The sequence below is a fragment of the Corvus hawaiiensis genome, chromosome 4 (genome assembly GCF_020740725.1).
Source record: "Corvus hawaiiensis isolate bCorHaw1 chromosome 4, bCorHaw1.pri.cur, whole genome shotgun sequence".
Taxonomy (NCBI): Eukaryota; Metazoa; Chordata; class Aves; order Passeriformes; family Corvidae; genus Corvus; species Corvus hawaiiensis.
Genome location: NC_063216.1, coordinates 78,894,374 through 78,914,052, shown reverse-complemented (window position 1 = coordinate 78,914,052; position 19,679 = coordinate 78,894,374). Strand labels below are relative to the sequence as shown.

Genomic DNA, 19,679 nt, shown 5'->3' with positions numbered 1-19,679 from the left:
CCAGGTGCGTTCCAAGGCTCGCAGAACCTTGTCCAGCTGCACATTCCCACTGCTGCCGTAAGGAGAACATGCCGGACATTCACAGGACTCACGGCAGAAGGCTCTTCATTCCATCTGCTGCCAGATCCCAGCTCGATGCTCCCAGTCCAGACAGAGCTTTGTCCCAGGCTGCCTTGGGTTGGTCTCCTCACTGACGGGACTTTGTGGTGGTGGGACCTGTGCTGCCGTTCCAGCCCATCCTCCATCCATGCCTGCTGTGACTGCCTCACACCTGGGATGGGGTAGCCAGGTTTACTCGGTCTCGTGGCATTTGGATGTGGAGCCACATGGGCAGATGTCCAGAAAGCCAACTCTGTCCATGGCTCATCCCACAGTGTGGGCAGCAGGTCAGGGGAGGGGATTGTCCACCTCTGTCAAGAGACCCCACCTGCAGAGCTGTGTCCAGCTTTGGGGACCCCAACAGCAGAAGGATGTGGAGCTGCTGGGGGTGTCCAGGCAGGAGAAGGGAAGGATCCAGGGAGAGCTGAGAGCCCCTTGCAGGGCCTAAAGGGGCTCCAGGAGAGCTGCAGAGGGACTGGGGCCAAGGCCTGGAGGGCCAGGAGCCAGGGAATGGCTTCCCAGTGCCAGAGGGCAGGGCTGGGTGGGAGATTGGGAATTGGGAATTGCTGGCTGGGAGGGTGGGCAGGCCCTGGCCCGGGGTGCCCAGAGCAGCTGGGGCTGCCCCTGGATCCCTGGCAGTGGCCAAGGCCAGGCTGGACATTGGGGCTGGAGCAGCCTGGCACAGTGGGAGGTGTCCCTGCCATGGCAGGGCTGGCACTGGGTGATGTTTAAGGTCCCTTCCCACCCAAACCATTCCATGATTCCTTGGCCTGAGCCTCTTTTCACTGAATGGGAGATAAGGAAGGACTCAGCCTGAGATACCAGGAAGAAGACAGGGCGTCTTGTGTCCCTGAGCAGGACAATATTCCATATCCTGCAGCACTGGGAGTGAAGCTGAAGCCGAAGCCTTGTCCATGCTGCACTAGCTTTGATCTCAAGGCTGAGGAGGTGTCAAAGCAAGGCAGAAACTGGCACTGATGATCTCGGCTCCCTGAGCATCCAACGGTCCCAAGATGTCCAGGGCATTTCTGATCCTTGACCCCAGTTCCCTGGGCACTGAATCATTCCACCCACCCAACCTTCTCCCCTCAAGCCCTTTGGGGTGGTTTAATGGAGTCACCTGCAATTTAGGATCAGAGCAGGTGTTCTTATGCTCCGTGCCAGGTGAGATTTCTTTATCAGACATGGCGTAACTTTTCCCCTCTGAATCCCGTGTCTCTCTGGTCTCGGGCAGAGCCTGACCTTTACCCTTGTCCTTCCCTAAGCTGAGACCTCTTCCCTGCTGAAGCAGCCGGAGTTTCATTCTCTCCTCTGGCCCATCACAGTCCCCCAGCTGAAATGCAGCTGCAAACATTGACCCGGCATTTGAGTCCAACCACAGCCACCTCCGAGTCAATCGACTCCAATCCTGATTCATGGTGGCCATTTCAACCCCTGAGGCCTTCCATGGTTCTTCTCCTCCCTTGGCCACTCTCGTGTCCTCCCCATTCCCCCACAGCTGTCACCGGCCATGCCGGACCCTCCTTCCTACCAAATCCAGCTGATCCTCCACCAAAAAACTTCTTTCTCTGGGATGTGGCAGGAGCTGGTGCTGTCCCAGCTGCCTCTCTAGATGTTGTCCTTGTGCCCGGCTGGCCAGAGCTGGCTCCTCACCCCTGCCAAGGACAGGAGGGGCTTTTTGGGTGGATTCAGGGAGGGGTAGCAAAGTCACAGCCTGGTTGCATCTTCCTGGGAGCCCGTGGCCACGGTTTGTGCTGCTCTGTGTGTGCTCCATCACCTCTCTGTGACAGACAGGAGCCGGTCTGAGCAGCCACGGGATCCAGTGGGATCCCATTTCCCTGCCTGCCCCGTTCCTCGCAGCGCTCCCCAGCCCAGCTCCGCTTCTTTTGCAGAAATGTATTTTTCAAAGACTCGAGAAAAGTTGGTTTGGGTTTGGGTTTGGTTTTTGGTTTTTTTTTTTGTCTAATGGATTTCCTGTTTTTAATACAATTGAAAGGGTCCGAAATCCATGCTTTAGATTAACATATGCCAGCTAGATTAGGGCTAATCAGGGTGCAGGTCTGAGCAGATGCAGCGCGGGGCCAATCCCAGACCTGATTACAGCATCTCAGCAGTTTAATCGTCTCTCTCCCAAGGGCGATCAGCTCGGCTCTAATGCACAGCAGACTTTCCAGCCCTCTCCTCCTTTGGTTTGTTACCACCCCTGGCAGGAAGGGCCGCTACGTCATCTGCTGAGGCGATTTGCGTTAATCCCATGCAGAAAGGGATCTGCGCGGCACCGTCTCTCGCTGACACTTCCCCGCTCTTCCGCGCGCTCCGAGAGGTGGCCGGGCTCGGCCAAGCCTTGTCTGAATTAACTCATCCTTCCCAAATACCCCAGCTGGGTGTTCAGGGCTCGCCAGCACCCGGGTCTGGCACGTTTGGACAGCGTGGAGGGATCGTGGCTTCGACGTCGCGTGGTCTGTGGCCCGGGGGGGTGGTGGTGGCTCTGCTCTGTGCGTTGTCCATGTGGCATTTGATCTGCTCCGGGTTAACAACCCAAGTAACCCAAAGGGCTTAGTTGGCTTGTTGGTCTGGAGCGGGGATTTGAGGTGCATCCCAGGCCAGATCCCCAGGTCCTGCTTAAACTGGGATGTGCTGTGTTCTCCTGAGGGGTCTGCTAGGAGATTTTCTTCAGGAGGGCTGAGCCTGAGCTCTCTTTTCTCATTCGTTTTGTTGCCTGAAATTCCCACTGGCCAGAAAGCGCCCTGGGAGCTGGGAACCTCCTCCTGACCCTGCGCCGTTTGTGGCAGCCAGTGCTGGACAACCAACCCGGGAACCAATTCCATGGTTGGGCTTGGTGAATGTGGCCGCAACCCCTCCGGCTGGGGGATCAGGACACTTCCCAGCCCACGGAGCGCTTCGGGACCCCGAGGGGGAGGGATGTTGGAGGAGCTCTGGGCTGCGCTGGGGTCACCCACCTGGTCAGCACGATTAACTCCTAAGCTTTCCTGTCTGCACAGAGAGTTATCCGAGGACACGGAGCTGCCTCGCGTTACCAAACAAGTGCCCTTGGTGGGGCAGAGCTCTGCTCCCTGCACCTCAACCCACAGGGATTGTGCTGCTTTTTCGGGAAAGCCTCACTCAGGAACCTGATGTCGTGGCGGGGGCTGGCCATCTATCCCGTGCTGCTGCTGGAAGGATTTGTTGACCTCAAAAAGCTGGTTTTATCCCCAGTAGAGGTGTGGGTAGTTTCTGAAATGTCTAAATCATCTCGCTTGTCCAAATCTCCCTTGGCCAAGCCACAGGTGGAGGTGGGTGCAGGGACAATACCGGAGAAGAACGATGAAGTTTCTCCTCCCAGCCTGCAGGATTTGCCATTCCCTTCCCCTGCCCAGCTCTGTCGAGTGCTCCTCACTATTTTTTCCACCTCCTTCCACTGTTCACATCACAACAACCCTCAGGGGCCTCGTTTTATTGTCGCTTTGGTGTTTCCTGGCTCACCAGGACTCGCCTTTGGCGCTGCAGTGCTAAAGCTTTGCCAGCTCCATCCTCAGCCTGGAGGCCTCTGGTCCCCTCCTGCAGCTGAGCCAGCCTTGGGAAAAGCTGTTTCTACTTTGCTGGACTCATGCATGACTGGGGAAGGGGTGAGGAAGGGGCTTTGCTTTCCTCTCTCTGTTTTGTGTGTCCCATGCACGTGTGAGAGCCCAGAACCAGTGCCAGGAGCCAGTTTGGCTTGGCCAGGGCTTGTTGGTCCCACGCTGCCCCTTCCCTGTGAGGGGAGAAGGACCCAGCTGGGATGGAGAGGGAGCAGGAAGAAGGGAATTGTGCTGGGGAGTGGCTGTAATGGGGCTCATGGATGCACAGCAACGGGATCCTCCCATGTGCCACTGGTGGGGAGGTGTTTGAGTGACCTGCAGAGTGACAGGGGATGGGAAAAGCTGAATTTATCCCTTCCTCAGCCCCGCAGTTCCCAATTCTGGGCATATCAAGTGGAAAAACGCGTGTAGGAAGGGTGTTCCGTGTCTGTGGGTGATCCCTGATGGGCTCTGGGGTGGGAGCAATCCCTGCCTCCAGGGAAACTCGGCCTGACGGGTTTGGCTGAGCAGCTCCCTGCTGTACCATCCCAAAACATGGCTGGTTTGGGTTCCTCCTCCAAAAATGATGTCATTTCTTTCCTCTTCATCCTCATTCTCTCTCCTCATTCTCGACAGCGCCGGGGTGTGGGCCCCAAGCTGCTGCCACCCATCCCAACCCCATCCCATCCCCGCTCCCATCCCAGTGGCTTCATGGAGGGCAAATCCAGCACAGCAAGGCCTCCAAGGCACAAATCATTCATCCAGCACGGACACAGCTGGGCGGGGGCCGGCGTCGTTCTTGATTGCTGGTTTTCCGTGGATAGAATCCTGGAATGTTTTGGGTGGGAAGGACCTCAGAGCCCCTCCAGTGCCAGCCCTGCCATGGCAGGGACACCTCCCACTGTGCCAGGCTGCTCCAGCCCCAATGTCCAGCCTGGCCTTGGCCACTGCCAGGGATCCAGGGGCAGCCCCAGCTGCTCTGGGCACCCTGGGCCAGGGCCTGCCCACCCTCCCAGCCAGCAATTCCCAATTCCCAATCTCCCATCCAGCCCTGCCCTCTGGCACTGGGAAGCCATTCCCTGGCTCCTGGCCCTCCATGCCTTGGCCCCAGTCCCTCTGCAGCTCTCCTGGAGCCCCTTTAGGCCCTGCAAGGGGCTCTCAGCTCTCCCTGGAGCCTTCCCTTCTCCAGGGGAACATTCCCAGCTCTCCCAGCCTGGCTCCAGCAGTGCTCCAGCCCTGGGAGCAGCTCTGTGGCTTCCTCTGGATTTGCTCCAGCAGCTCCACATCCCTATAGAGCTGAGGACCCTCCTCCAGGCAAGGAGAGCTCCAGCCATCCAAAGACCCCCCCCAGAGCAGCACAAATGCAGCCCCCGAGCCCTCGGGGACCTCAGGGCCGCCGTTCCCGCTCCGCTCCCTCCCAACGCCGCCCCTGTTCCCTCCTGTCTCCGCAGGCCTCGTGCAGATCCCCGTGAGCATGTACCAGACCGTGGTGACCAGCCTGGCCCAAGGCAACGGCCCCGTGCAGGTGGCGATGGCGCCGGTGACCACGAGGATAGCGGACACTGCCGTCACCATGGACGGGCAGGCGGTGGAGGTGGTGACCTTGGATCAGTGACGGCGCCCGGAGCAGCGGGATCGTGGCGATTCTCCTCGTCTCTTACGCGACTTCATTTTTTTACGCCTCTCCAGAGATGCAATCAGGTGGCATTGAGTCTCCCAGCTTCGGAAACGAAAAGGTTTTGTTGACCTTTTTCTCTTTTTTTTTTTTTTTTTTTTTGGTCTTTCTTTTTTTTTTTTTTAAAACGAGAAAAATAGAAAAACAAACGAAAACGAAACAAATCCTGGCAGAGGATGTTGTGTAAAGTGCATTTTTCTAGCGCCACTCTGCTCTCGGAGGAGCGAGAAGCCAAATTGTGATGGGACTTGGATTCCGAGGAGGTTGAAAGGAAAATGAAAATAAAGCGACCCTTTATGCCCCATTTTCCCCCCCGTGGGATCGAGCAGGAGGAGGCCGGGGGGCAGCACGGACACCCTCGGCCAGCGCCGCTCCGGCAGCACCCGCTGGCACCTTCCGGGCATGGCCCGCCCCTGGCAGCGAATTAGGTATCAAAGATTTTAATATGGACTTTTATATTCCAAAAACCCACCCCGGAAAAAACAAAACAACAAACCCTCCCCCCCACCCCCCCAAAAAAACAAAAACAAAAACAAACAAACAAAAAAAGCCACAAAAGGAAGAAAAGAAAACAACAAAAAAAAAAGTTTGGAAAAAAAGACTCCTCTTTTGGGGGAAAAAAATTAAAATAACAACAAAAAAAAAAGCATGTGTGACTGCAGGGGGGTGTGGCAACCTCCCCCACCCCCCCCCGAAGGGATGATGCTCTTCCAGGAGCCGCGCGCCTGCCGGAGGATCCGCGCCCCGCTCGGCTCCCCTTGGTGCACACTGGAGACCTGTTCCTACTTCTCTGCTCTTGTACCTGCCATTTTAGATCCTTGGGGTTGTTTTTGGTTTTTTCTTCTTTATTATTATTATTATTGTTGTTGTTGTTGTTGTTATTATTATTATTTCCCAGTTTCGTGGCTCTAGACCGGAGTGAGAGCGCCTCTAAAGGGGCTCTGGCTGCGTTCCCCCCCCCATCCCCCCACGCTTTTTCCCACCACATTCCCAGGATTTCCCTTGCCAAAGAGCCGCCTCGGGCTCATCCCCCTCCCCGCTGCCACCCCATCCTCTCCTCCTCTGATTCCCGCAGGAAAAGCTTCGCTGGAAGGGGGGATGCGAGCGAGACCCTTCCCTTTGGGGGACCCTCTTCACCCCAACCCTCCGCCCCAGCCCAGTCCTGCCCTGTGCCTCTCCCAGCACGGTTTTTAACCCCAAAACCCTTCCCAGGAGGGTTAAAAGAAGCCTTTGGGGGGTTTTTTTGGGGGGGACAGACTTTACTCAGTGTCCCCATGGGCCAAACCCTGGTGCCCAACCAAACCCCTCCCCCCTAAGCATTTCCCATGGGATTTCATTTTTGGGGGATTATTTTGGGGGGGTTTATTATGATTTCCAAGTGGCTGTTCAAGTTCTCCACATCTCGCTCCGCCTTCGAGGAAGTTTTCAGATTCTTGTATTTACTTGTTTTTTATGGGGGGGAAAAAACCAACCCCGCAAAAACAAACCTATCACATGTTCTTTGTATACAGTTCTTGGGTCCTTTTCCGAGGGGAGGGAGATCTTTCCACAGAAACAGTCCTGGTTCTCTCCGATTTACGGATCTTCTTTGGGGTTTTTTTTTTTTTCTAATGATTATTTTTTTATCGTCCTTGTGAAGATGTCGGTGGCTTTTCAAGTCAGTGTTTCTTTGGCGATGAAATGAGGTTCTTTTAGTCCCAGAGGTTTCCTCCCCCCCCCAAAAAAAAAAGAAAAAGACAAAAACCAGGCAAATAGCAGAGCATGGACCCCCCCCTTGTTTTCCCAGTGTCTATTATTGCCTCATTCAATAAATTGTTACAAATGTGTCTACCCGGCTGTCCAACTCTCCTCTTTGGGGGCATTTTGGGGATATTTTGGGAATATTTGCCATCCTCCCTTCCTGGTGGGTGTTTTTTGGGGTTTGGTTCCTCCCCCCTCCCACGCTGGGGCTGGAGAGGAGGAGCTGAGCATTGCTGGGATGGTTTTGGAGCTTCATCCTTTTTTTTTTGGTGCAATTTATCTCGTTTTCCTCTTCCTGCATCAATCTGGGGTTGGATGGACGCCTTGGGAGTGCTGGAGCATCCCCCCGTGCTCCCACCCAGGGGCTGAGCTGCCTTTTGGGTTGAATTCCTTGATTTTCAGCCCTCTCTCACCCCCAAGGTCCTGGTGAGCCGGGGGATGTTTTTTGGGAGCGCAAACCCAAGGAGGAGCCGGGAAACGCGGGGATGGGTTTCAGCAGCTTTATTGGAATGATGGTTGCCAGATCCGGTGAATCCTGCGGGGGCTTCTGTGGCGTGGGGTGAGAGGAAGAGCAGGAAAAGCTGGAAGGACAAAGAGAAGGGCGGGAAGGAGGAATGGGGCTGCTTTCCTGGGGATGCTCCCGGGTATTCCCACCGAGCTGGAGCGGATCCCTCGGCATGGAGCGTGCTGCCCTGGCTGGGACGGTGACCTGGGGGTTTGGGGACCCCTGGGCACCCCAGGACATCCCATGGCCGGGCTGGGGTGCCCCAAAGGGGCCCTGGACCTGGCAGCAGGGCCGGGGGAGGCAGCTCGGCCTGGCAGACGCTGCTGGGAGGTTTTAATCTTCGTTAATCGGCCTTTAATAAGCAGGTCGGGGCCTCCTGCTGGGGCAGCTCCTGGAGCCCCCGAGCACCAGCGGCTTCTGCCTCGTACTGGGAGAGACTGGTGGGGCTGGACCCTGCTCCCTTTCTGCACCAGCAGCCTCCACTTTATACTGGGAGAGACTGGTGGGGCTGGACCCTGCACCCGTAACTTCCACATCCTACTGGGAGAGACTGGTGGGGCTGATCCCACTCCCTCCCTGCACCAGTAACCTCCAGCTCATACTGGGAGACACTGGTGGGGCTGGACCCGCTCCCTCCCTGGGCGCTACAGGGGGGTCCCCCAGGCGTTGGGGGGGTCTTTGTGTGGACTTTCTGTCTCTATCCCCCCATGCCATCACTGCTGTGCCCAGGGAGGACCCTGAATTGCAAGATGTGACCTCAAATTGCAGGATTTGACCCCAAAAATGCAGGTGGATGCTCAGGATGAGCCCCGCCGCTGCAGCTGGGAAGGGCCAGGATGGAGGGGAGGCCTTGGGATGCTCCCCAACAGGGAGCTGATCCCGGGGGAACTCGGTCCTGGCGGGCACCAGCTGCACTTTGGGGTGGAGCCTTTGGGGAGGGGTGGAGCTCCGGGGGTGTGGTCAGCGGGGGTGTGGTCAGTAGGGCGTGGTCAGCTGGGGTGTGGTCAGTGGGGTGGGGCTTGGGGATGCTCCACCCCTGACCCCACCACTCCCCACCCCCTGCAGGGCAGGGCCCCACTGCTGAGTGGGGGTGGGGTTAAATCCAGCACTGGGGGGGTGGAGGGATGGATGGATGGACAGACTGGGAGATGGGTCAGGGGTGGGATGGACGGACAGATGGATGGAGAGTTAGATGGGCTGGATGGATGGATGGATGGATGGATGGATGGATGGACGGACGGATGGAAAGGCAGGAGGGTGGATGGATGATTCCACACCAGGACAGACAGACAGACAGACAGACAGGGGATGAGTGTCCGTACAGCCAATGGACGTGGCTGCAGGAATGGACAGACGCTGGGTGTTTGTTACCTGGACCAGCAGACGGATGAATGACCAGACAGACACACGGACACCTGTGCCCCCACAGCCCCCACCTGCCCCAGGAGGGCGATGGGGACCCCCCCATCCGTCTGTCCGTCCGTCCGTGCGTCCGTCCCTCCCCGCCCCCCGGCGCAGGGAGGATGATTGGAGCGTGCAGCCTAATCCAGTGTGATCCAATCTCCGCGGGCTTATGCCGAAAGCCCCGTAATCACCCAGCGCTGCCCTACATATCCCGGCACAGCCCGGCCACAGCCGAGCCCGGGCCGCGGGGGGAAGGGGCGTGCACAGCCCCCACCCCCAAATCAGCCCAGAGCTGCCCCTCCCCCGTGACAGCCCCTGCCCCTAAAACCCGGCACCACCCCTCCTCCTGCACCTGGGGACGGGCAGGGGACCTGTGGCAGCTGCCACCGCCGGCTGCATCGTCCGTGCCTCAGTTTCCTCCCTCCCCAGAAACACGGGACTGGCTTGGGGTCGGATCCGGGAGCGGGGGCTGGATCCGGGGCTGGGGTAGGGGCTGGTGGCCTAATCCCACCCCCGCAGGGCCCTGCCCGGACCGCGGGGCCGGATCAGCCCTTGAGCCCGGAGTCACTTGGGGACACGTGGCCGCGCTGCTCCAATGACCGGTATCCCGCAGATCCCAGCTTTCCCCCCTCTCATGGGGGATGCCAGACCCCCCTTCCTCAGCATCACCATCCCCCCATCCCGCGTGTGCAGGACACCCAGCGCAAATCACATCCCCCCAAATCCACAGCGGATGGAGCGGGACACCCCATGGGGCCCTCCCAGCCCGGCAGCAGAGCCCTGGGGGTTTGGGGATGCTGGGCTGCACCCAGGAGTGCCGGGGGGACGCTGTGGGACGCCGGGGGCCCGTGTCCGCGGCGGTGCCCCGGGGCCGTAGTTGGCAAGTCTAGAACCACCGGATCCTGCTACCGCACCAGTGTGAGTTCTACCATTGCCAAAGGCAGCCCCGGGGCCGGGCACCGCCGGCACCGTCTCGGCAGCCAGGCCCAGCCTGGGGACAACGAGGGACACGCGGCCGCGGTGCCGGGCCTGGAAAGCTGCAAAAAATAGGAAGAAAAATATCATTTCACCCATCCAGACGAAAAACCCCACACGCGGCTCCAGATCCCCCGTGGGGACGCTCGGCTCAACCCCAGGGAGTCGTGTCCGGGAGGGGACAAGGAGTGGGGGTCCATCCTGCTCGTGATGGCCACCACGAGGACACGGCCTGGCCGAGGTGTCCCCATGGGCTGGGACACCACGTTGGGATGGACACCACCTCAATGTCACCATGCCTTCGGTCCGTGGCCATCCCTCCCTCATCCCAGCAATTCCAGAGGGGTTTCCACCATCCCGTCCCACCGAACCCCCCTCCGCAGCCCCGCTGCTCCTCCATCCCCGCCCCGGCGCTGCTCTCTCCGCCCTCTCCCATATTGGCACTACACATAATTGCTCAAAAGCTACAAATCAAAGCAAAAATGTGCTAGTGCCAAAACGGGCCAGGCGGCGTCGGCGACGGCCCCGCGGGGCTCGCGGGTCTTTCTCTGCTCTGTTTATGGCCCTATGGTAATTCACTGACCGCGGGGTTGCACAGTGAATTCTACCAGTGCCATACACAGAACAGGAGTAGCGAGCTCACACCTGCCTTTTTCCCCTGGATTTCCACCCAAATTCACAGTTAGGAGATCAACGCCCTCGGCCCGGCCTCCGGCCTCGGAACGGCAACGGGAAAAATGGGAATCAATTGTTATCGATCGGCAAAATGATTCGGGAATGGCCAAGCAAAGGGAGATGCTCGCCCCGGGGAGGGTGGGGAGGATCCGGTCCCCAGCTCGGCTGGTGGAGAGCTGGGGATTTTTTGGGATGGGGATGCTGGAAGCCATTTCCCAGCCGCTGCCTTTGCTGGGTTATCCAGGAGTGCCAGCCCCAGGTCTGCCACCGCCTGGGATGGCTGCAAACCCCCCAGAATGGTCTCAGACCCCCAAAATGTTGCAACCTCTCCCAGATGGCCACAAGCCCCCCAAAACAGTCCCAAATCCCAAAATGTTGCAAAGCCTCTGGATGGTTCTACACCCCCCAGAACGCTGCAATCCCTCCAATTAATTCCAAACAATCCAGACGGCTGCAACCTCCCCAGAATGCTTCAACCCCCCAAGAGGTTGCAACCCCCATGGATGACTGAAAGCGCCCCGAAATTCGCAACCCCTCTGGATGGTTGCAAGCCCCCAGAAGGTTAAAAACCTCCCGGATGGTTGCAGCCCCCCTCCCGAAGTTTGCAATCTTCCCTGGATGCTTGTAAAGCATCCAGATGACAAATTCCCCTCCAAAAAACTACCGCAATGCCCCCAAAAGGCCACAACCCCTCTGAATGGCTGAACCCCCTCAAAAATTTCAAAAGACTCTTGATGGCTTCAGACCCTCCAAAACTGCAACCCCCCCAAGAGGATGCAGACCCTCTGGATGGCTGCAAACCCCCAAATGACCGCAAGGCCCCCCAAAAAGTTGCAAACCCCCCAGATGGCGGCAAACCCCCCAAAACGTGCGAACCCCCTTCATTGCTAAAGACCCTCCAAAAGCATGAACCCACCCAAGAGAATGGAGATCCCCTCAAATGGCCGCAGACCCCCCCACAAACTTGCAACCCCCTCGGATGGTGGCAAAGCCCCCCCCGGATGGTCGCGGACCCCCCCGGCTGGCAGCGACACACCGTCCCCAGCGGCCGCGGCGGGTGGCGGAGGAGGAGGAGGAAGGCACAAAGTCTCCTTTGTGTCGGCAAAGCCGAGGCCCCAACGAGCCGAGCGGGCCCGGGATGAGCTCGGGGTGCCCCGGGCCCGGCGTTGGGATCTGACCCTCCTCGAGGATGCAGCCCCTGGACCCTCACACCTCGTCCAGACTCGAATTTGGGGACAAAGACGAGCAGCGGCACTCGCTGAGCTCGGCCATCCCCGCGGTTTGGGGAGCGTGGAGGGGTCAAGGCCAGCAGGGACAGACCTGTCCCCAACCTGCACCCACCTTTGGGGCTCCAACAGCAAAGCCCCCCAGAGAAGCACCCAAAAATCCCGGAGAAGCCCCAAAACGCCCATGGCGCTCAGCCAAGCAGCCCTAAAGGAAGAGAAGCCCCCCGTGACCACAGCACCGTCCTCACCTGGGGGACACCGCCCTGGCGCCTCGGTGGCTTGGGGACACCGCTCCCCAGGGGACGCGGGCGAGGCCGAGCCCGCTGCCATCCTTGGCGTGACTTTGAACGCGACGGCTTCGCCTTAATCCGCGCCGTCGTCGCCCGCGTGGCCCCGGCACCGTGCCAGGCGGGACCGGGCCTCTCCCCGCCAGCCGCCCGCGCCCCAACATCCCCGGGGCGGCGGCGGCTTTGGGGTGCACCCTTTGTCCCTGTCCCCCTGCCTCCGCCCAAGGCCACTGCGGCAGCCCAGGCCCCGGGGCTGAGCCAGCCCCTCTGCGGAGCCGCCGCACCCCGGCTCATGACGTTGGGAGCTGCCGCATTGCGGATGTTGCCCCCCCGGGGCCCCCCCCGGCCCCCGCTCCCCGCAGCCCCCTCCGAGGGCTCCGGAGGGTTCTGCCGCAAGGCCTGAGATCTTCAGCATGGGGACATGGGGGTCCCCTGGCCCCTGAGCCACGTTTTGGGGGCCAACGAGGCAAAACGCCATCCCCAAGCCCAAAAGGCCACCGGAGTTGCCTGCGGATGCTCATGGCACCGACAGCACCAAGATGGTGCTTGGCCACTGCCCCTGCCACGGCCAGGGACAGGGACGTGGTGGCTCCTGGATGTGGCCACTGCCGGTGTCTGCCCTGCCATGGGGGGCAGTGGGGGTGGGCACCTGTCCATCCTCGGCACCCTGACACGGGCGGCTGCAGGACCCCAGGCCATGGGAATCGCCAGGTGGGGATGGGGAGGGGATTGGGGATGGGACAAGGACAAGAAGGGAAGGAGATGGGGACGGAGATAGAGGCAGGGAGGGGAATGGGAATGGGGATGGAGATGGGGATGGGGATGGAGATGAGAAAGAGGAAAAGGAGAAAGAGGTGGAGAAGAAAAAGAGAAGGAGAAGGAGAAGGAGAAGGAGAAGGAGAAGGAGAAGGAGGAGAAAGGGACGGGCATGGGGATGGAGATGGAGATGTGGATGGAGACAGGGACAGAGAGGGGGACAGGGATGGGGACAGGGATGGGGACAGATAAAGATGCAGATGGAAACGGGATCAGGGACCACAAGAGAGATAGAGACAGAAATTTGGTCAGGGACAGAGACGAGGATGAGGATGGGGCTTGAGATGGGGACAGGGATGGAGACAGAGGACCGGGACAGGGACAGAGCTGCCGTGTGCAGCTGGGAGCCCCATTTCGGGGTTAAACCGGGCAGATTTGTGCCGCAGTGCCCGAGACACCGGCCATGACCCCCCCCCAGCGCCCGGGGGACGCCCCCTCACCCCAAAGCAGCCCCCAGCCGGGGGCAGGACCCCACCCTGCCACCCCCGACTGAGGTTTGGTGTCCTCAAGCAGGGCTGGGGACACGCCTGAGCCCCCGGGGGTCCCTCCACACTCCGCAGCATCGGGCGGGGCAGGGGCGTACGTACCCCAGGGGTTGGGGGGCTTGGACAGCCCCCCAAAGCAGCCCCCATGTTACGGGGTCCCCCTCAGCCGGGCTTTCGTTACCGGCGCTATTTGGTGACACCGGAGCTGCCATCGGGGCTGCAGAGCGGCCACAGATCGCACCCGGGGGGCGGGGGGGCCACCCCTGAGCCCCCAAACAACCCCGCCAAGGCCGGGGTGCAGCTGCGGCTGCGGGCGGTGGGGCCGGACCGCGATTTCGTTGTCACTCGCATCTCTCCGCTGGGATGCGACCGCTGCGACACCGCCCCGACGGCAGAGGTTTGGGGGACCCCGGGAAGGATGGGGGGCGCTGGGAGGGGGCGGTGAGGCAGGGGGGGCTCAGCCCGAAGGGATTCGGGGGACCCTCACGTCGAGGAAAAGCGGGGAGAGGGCGGGACGCACCGCCCCGGGGTCGGGTCCTGCCGGGAGCGGGCGCGGGGGGAAGGGAGCGGTTCAAAGGGGGGGGGGGTCCCTGAGCCCCGGGGGGGTCCCAGCAGGACCCGACCCACCCCCCCGGGGCCGAGGGCCGCACTTACCTCTGCTCCGGGCGCTGCCTCGGCTCCGGGCGGCCACACCGGGCCCCGACGGGGGAGGGGGGGGTGTCACCATGGGGCTGGGGGGACGGACGGACACGGGACACCCCCCACCCCCACCCCGCATCCCCGAGGGGGGGTCCCCGCCGCCGCCCGCCGTCCCGGCGCTCGCCCAAGTGGCGGGGAGCGGCGGCGGCGGCGGCCTTAGCCCGGCCGGGGGACCCCCCCCTGCGGCTCCCAATTGGCCCAGGTGCCCCGGAAGGTGGAGCCGGGCCTGGGGCGGGGAGGGGGGGGACGGGCTCACCTTGGGCCACCCCCCCCCCCTCCCACGCACCCCACCCCCGGGGCCGCCCCGCCGGGGCCACCGGCGCGGTCCGTGCCCCCCGTTACCCCTGCGGCCACCCCGAGGGGGTGATGCCGGGACCCCCCGAGGGCTGAGGACGGAGCGGGAGCTCCTAAACAGGCAGAGAAGACCCCCCCCCCCCCCCCGCTTCATCCCTCCCTGCGCTCCGAGGGGTGGGAGGCGGTGCCCGCCCATCCCCGCGGCCTCGGGGCGGGCGGCTCCGTCCCGGCGGCGGCGGCGGGCAGGGCCCGGGGAAGGCTGAGCCCCAACCGGCGGTTCCTTCCCCTTGGGGGGGCATTTTTATAGCCGGTGCCGTCCCGCCCCGGGGCCGCCGTCGGGGCCGCTCACCGGCTGTCGGACACCGGACCCCGCGCACCTGAGCCGCCCCGCCGCCGCCGATCCGGTTTCCCGCTCCCTAAACTCCCCCCACATCCCCCCTCGGGGCCGTGGGGGGGTGAAGGAAACCGATCCCGAGCCCCCCCGCACCCCCTCGCAGCGCAACTCGAGAGGCGCAGCTGCCGCCGCCCGCCCCGAGGGGACGGGGATGGGCGGGGGGATGGAGGGGGGGGGCGCGACCCCCGGGCTGCGGCTGCGGGGGGGGCGCGGCTCGGGTGATGGATACCGGGGGGCGGGAATCGCTTCCCGGTTGTCCCGGGCTTCTGGAGGGGTCCTCTCCTTGTCCCAGCCCTGCAGCCACGGGGATGGTTCGCACCGGTGCACCCCCCCCGCCCCCATCCTGCTAAAATTATATCCCACCCCCCCCCAAAATTCCCCTGCTTGCCCCAGATTAACACCCCCCCCCCCCCCCCCCCCCCCCGGCCCCAAATCGCACACAAATTCCCGCAACGTAACCAGGTGCAAGCCAGATAAAACCCCATAAATATATAAAAATAAAAATCTATAAAAATATAAATCTCTACCGGGGGTCAGTGCCGCCCCCCCGCCCCCGAGGTGCGTGTGCAGCGCTGGCCTCCAGCGCCGCAAACCAGCCCGACCAGTTTGGGGCCAGGCTGCCCGCTGGGACCGGGATCGGGTTGCCGCAGGCCGCCGGGATGGAGGGTGGGAGAAGCCGGTCGGTGCTTCCCGGGATTTTTTGTTAGTGGGGGTTAAACCCCCTGGGCCGTGGAGCAGAGGGGATTCGGGGAGGGGCTGCCCCCCAAGAGAGATGGGGGGAGAGGGGAGGGAGGGACAAGGGGAGGAGCAGGGGCTGGGATGGGGGGTGAGGGTGATGGATCCTGGGGATTGGGATGCACTTGGGATGCTGCTCTGTGGGACCCCGGGGTGGTGCCGGAGAAAGGAGGGTCCTGGGTGGTCCCAAAGCGTGGGGGTACCTCTGATGGTCCCCAAGACCTTGCATGGTCCCCACGAGTCAGGGGTGGTCTCCAAGAGCCCAGGATAGTTACCAAGAAGGGAGGCACCTGGGATGGTCCCTACGTCCCATTGGATGCTTCCCAGGATCCCAGGATGGTCCCCATAGCCTGGGATGGTTCCCATGGTCTGGGGTGGTCCCCAAGCATGGAGGCAATCCGGATGGTTCCCAAGAGCCTTGGGATGGTCCCTGAGATTTAGGGATGGTCCTCAAACAAGGAGACACTTTGGATGTTCCCACAGGTGCAGTGATTGTCCCCAAGAGCCCGGGATAGTTCCTGAGATCCCGGGATAGTCCCTAAGCAGGGAAGCACCTTGGATGGTCCATATTCCCAGAGATCTCAGAGTCCCTGAGACCCTGGGCTGGTACCAAAGCAGGGAGGAATTTTGGATGGTTCCCATGCCCAGACTCCAGGACTGCTCCCAAGCAATGAAGCACCTTGGGTGGTCCCCAGGTGCAAGGATAATCCCCAAGAGCATCCTGGAGATCCCAAGACACTTCCAGAGACTCCAAGATCATCCCCAAGAAGAGAAGCACCCCAGATGATCCCCAGAAGTCAGGATGATCCTCAAGACCCCAGGACGGTGTCCAAGAGCCTGGGATGGTCCCTGAGACCAACCCAGGATGGTTCCTGAGACTCCAAAACTGTCCCCAAGATGGAAAGCATCCCAGATGATTCCCACAAACCAGGATGATCCCTCCCCAAGATCCTTGGATGGTCTCCAAGCAAGAAAAAACCTGGAAAGATTTCCAAGAGCCTGGGGTGGTCCCTGAGCTCCCAGGATGGCCCCAAGCAAGGAGGCACCTGGAATGGTCCCCAAGCAAGGAGGCACCTGCGATGGTTCCCATGCCAAGGGATGATCCCAAGGCTGGGACACCTTGATGGCCTGCCTGGTGCCACCCCAAGCACGGAATGGGTCCCTCAGCACCAGGCTCATCCCTCTCCCCGGCATTATCAATATTTCGGCTCCGCCAAGGTGCGGACAAAATTTCGCGGAGGCCTCATCCTGCGTAAGCCGAGCGGAGCAAATGGCCCTGTTTAAAAATTTACATCGTCTTCTTTTGTTCCTCTGCCGAATATTTAATGTGGATGGACCTGGAAGAGCCTCTGGAAAGGTGGAGGGGGTCGGGCACGGCCGCCCCGGCGGCGCTCGGGTGGGGGCTCTGCCGGGGCCGGGTTTCTCTCTGCAGCTCCTGGCCGGGCTCAGAGGGGGATGGAAGGATAATGCAATATTGATGTGCAGGGATGAGGGAGCGCAGCCGAGGTGCATTAGCCAGGGAACCTTCCCCGGCACATTCTGTGGCAAAATCCTCCCTGTTCCATGAGATCCCGGCTTAAAATTGGGGTGGAAGCAGGGACAGGGAGGTGGTCGCCTTGTTCATCCTGCTGGGTGTGAGCCCGAGCTGGGATGTGCAGGGATGAGCATCCCATCCCATCCCATCCCCATCCCATCCCCATCCCAGGAGGTTGGGGGGGTTTTGGGCTGGGCTGCGTGTGGGGTGAAGCTGTTGGATTCGCCATCACTGTGCTCAAGTGGGGAGGGAAAAATTGGAGATAAAGGGAGGAATTGGGGGAAAAGAGCAAAAAACTGGGAAGGAGCAAAGCAGGGAGGGAGAACTCCCGGCTGCAAGAGGCTTGGAATCACCGGTTATGGGGAAACAGAGATATTTGTCACCAAACGTGCCCTGAGCTGGGAGCGTTCTCTGCGGGAGCACTCCGGGTGTCCTGGGATGTGACAGGGACACTGGGATCCATCTGGGAAGGTCCATTCCGGCTCCAGCCCCACCGTGCTCGCGCCCCAGTTGGGAACGCACGCGTTCCGCAGGCCTTGGCTTGCTCCATTGGACAGGCACATCCTGAGCCATCCTGAGCCGGCATTCAGGGTCTGGATGAAGGAAGAGGGAGCCAAACCCTTCCCCACCCCCACCCCTGCCCCTCTTGCCCTTCCCAAGGGGTGCAGACAGCTCGGGGGGGTCCCGGTCCCGCTGCGGGGGGTCGGACACGGCCGTGTCCCGCGGGAATGTCATGCATTAGTAATGGCCACCGATCCGCCGGCGCTGACGGCATTTCTTCCAGCCGGGAGGAACAATTCGGGCCGTAACTGGAGCCGGCGCGGGGCAGGCAGAGAGGCTCAGGTGTCCCCCAGGGACACTGGGGTCACCACAAGGGGCCCATCTCATCCCGGTGCCCACTTGGGGCCCGGGGTGCATCCGCATGGATGCGCAGCACCCGTCAGCTGGGGCAGGATCCAAGATGCTCTGATCTCCAGCAGGGATGGGGAGTGGTTCCCAAGGTGGAAGGTCCTGGAATCTGGCACAGGAACAAATCCAGGAATGCCCCGCTCTCACCAGGAGCAGCCCCAGGACCAGAGCCCTGAGCAACTGCCAGCGCTGGGCTGTCCCCGTCTGTCACAGGGGCTGTGGGGCTGTGGGGTGGCACCAACCAAAGCCTGATGGGGATGGCACCCAGATCCCCACGGGGGTGGCACCCAGTGACCCTCGGGGATGGCACCCAGATCCCCACGGGGGTGGCACCCAGTGACCCTCGGGGATGGCACCCAGATCCCCACGGGGGTGGCACCCAGTGACCCTCGGGGATGGCACCCAGATCCCCACGGGGGTGGCACCCAGTGACCCTCGGGGATGGCACCCAGATCTCCACAGGGGTGGCACTGACCAGAGCCAGATGGGAACAGCAGCCAGAGCCCAATGGAAATGGCACCCAAACCCCGTAGGGATGGCACCCAAAACACCACAGCGAAAGCACCCAGAGCCCGATGGGAATGACACCAAAAGTCCTGTGGGAGTGGCACCAAAGCTCCTTGGGGACAGCACCCAAAGCTCCTTGGGGACAGCACCCAAAGCCCGACGGTGGTAAAAGCCAGAGTCCCATGGGAATGTCACCCAGAGCCTCACAATGATGGCTCCCAGAGCCCCGTGAGGTGTCACCCACATCCCAGGGAGCCTCAGGCTCAGGGTTTGCCCTTTGACATCGGCACAGACCGGGCAGGGTGACACCGCCGGGTGCCCCCAGGGCAGGGTGACACCTCCCGGGAGCAGGAGCAGCCCCTGCCACCGGCTCTGTGTCCCTGTCCCCCCATGTCACCCCAGCAGTGACCCCCCAAACCACAGCCACCTCCCGGCGCCCCGAGGGAGGACAGCGGGTGGCACTTGGCACCCAGGGGACAGTGGGGACAGAGCAGCCGTGAGGACACTGCAGGGGGACAGGGAGGGCACCCAGCGCCGGGCCCAGCTCTGCCCTGTACTGGGCAGACTGGGAGGCCACTGGTGGGGCACGGGGGCCACCTGCTGGGCAGAGGGGACAGTGCCACCCCCCGCTGGCCCTGAGAGCCCCCGGAAAGGGGGGGACAGAGCGAGGGGGGGGTGGGACTGTCGCCCCCTTCGCGGCTCCCTCCGCAGGGAAAGGGGCAGAGCCCGGAGAGCTGGCGGCCCCAGGAGGTGGCCCGGGGACAGGGTCCCACGCCCCGCACCCAGCGGCACCCGAGGGTGCTCAGGGTGCCGGGCTGGGCGCTGGCAGCAGGTGGCACTGGCACGACACAGAGCCGCCACCGTGTCCCCGGGCTGGCGACAAACAGCCCCGAGCTGGAGCAAGGGAGGAGTCGGGGAGGAGGAGGAGGAGGAGGAAGATGGAGAGGAAGGTCTGGCTCAGCTCCAGCAAATTTGGGGCGGCAGCTGCGGGAAGTTAAAGCAGGAGGAGAGGGGACAAGGCAGGTGCCAGCCGCTGTCACCTTCCCTGGCCCATCCACAGCCCCAAACACCCCCTGGACTGCTCCCACTCCCGGCCACGTTCCCTGCACGCGTTATCCCAAACCTTCTCCAACACCGAGCCAAAATCAGGAGTGATTATCCAG

General features: G+C 61.7%; 1 protein-coding gene across 3 annotated transcripts in view; it reads left to right on the top strand.

The window, feature by feature from the left end:
• NRF1 (nuclear respiratory factor 1) overlaps positions 1-5,462 on the top strand; it is a 57,175-nt gene extending 51,713 nt beyond the window's left edge. For all 3 annotated transcript variants that reach the window (XM_048301274.1, XM_048301273.1, XM_048301275.1), the window contains one exon: positions 5,108-5,462. In XM_048301274.1, coding sequence (XP_048157231.1) covers positions 5,108-5,271 — 164 coding nt within the window. In that variant the 3' untranslated portion in view covers positions 5,272-5,462. The remainder of the gene's footprint in view (positions 1-5,107) is intronic.
• The last annotated feature ends 14,217 nt before the right edge of the window (positions 5,463-19,679 follow it).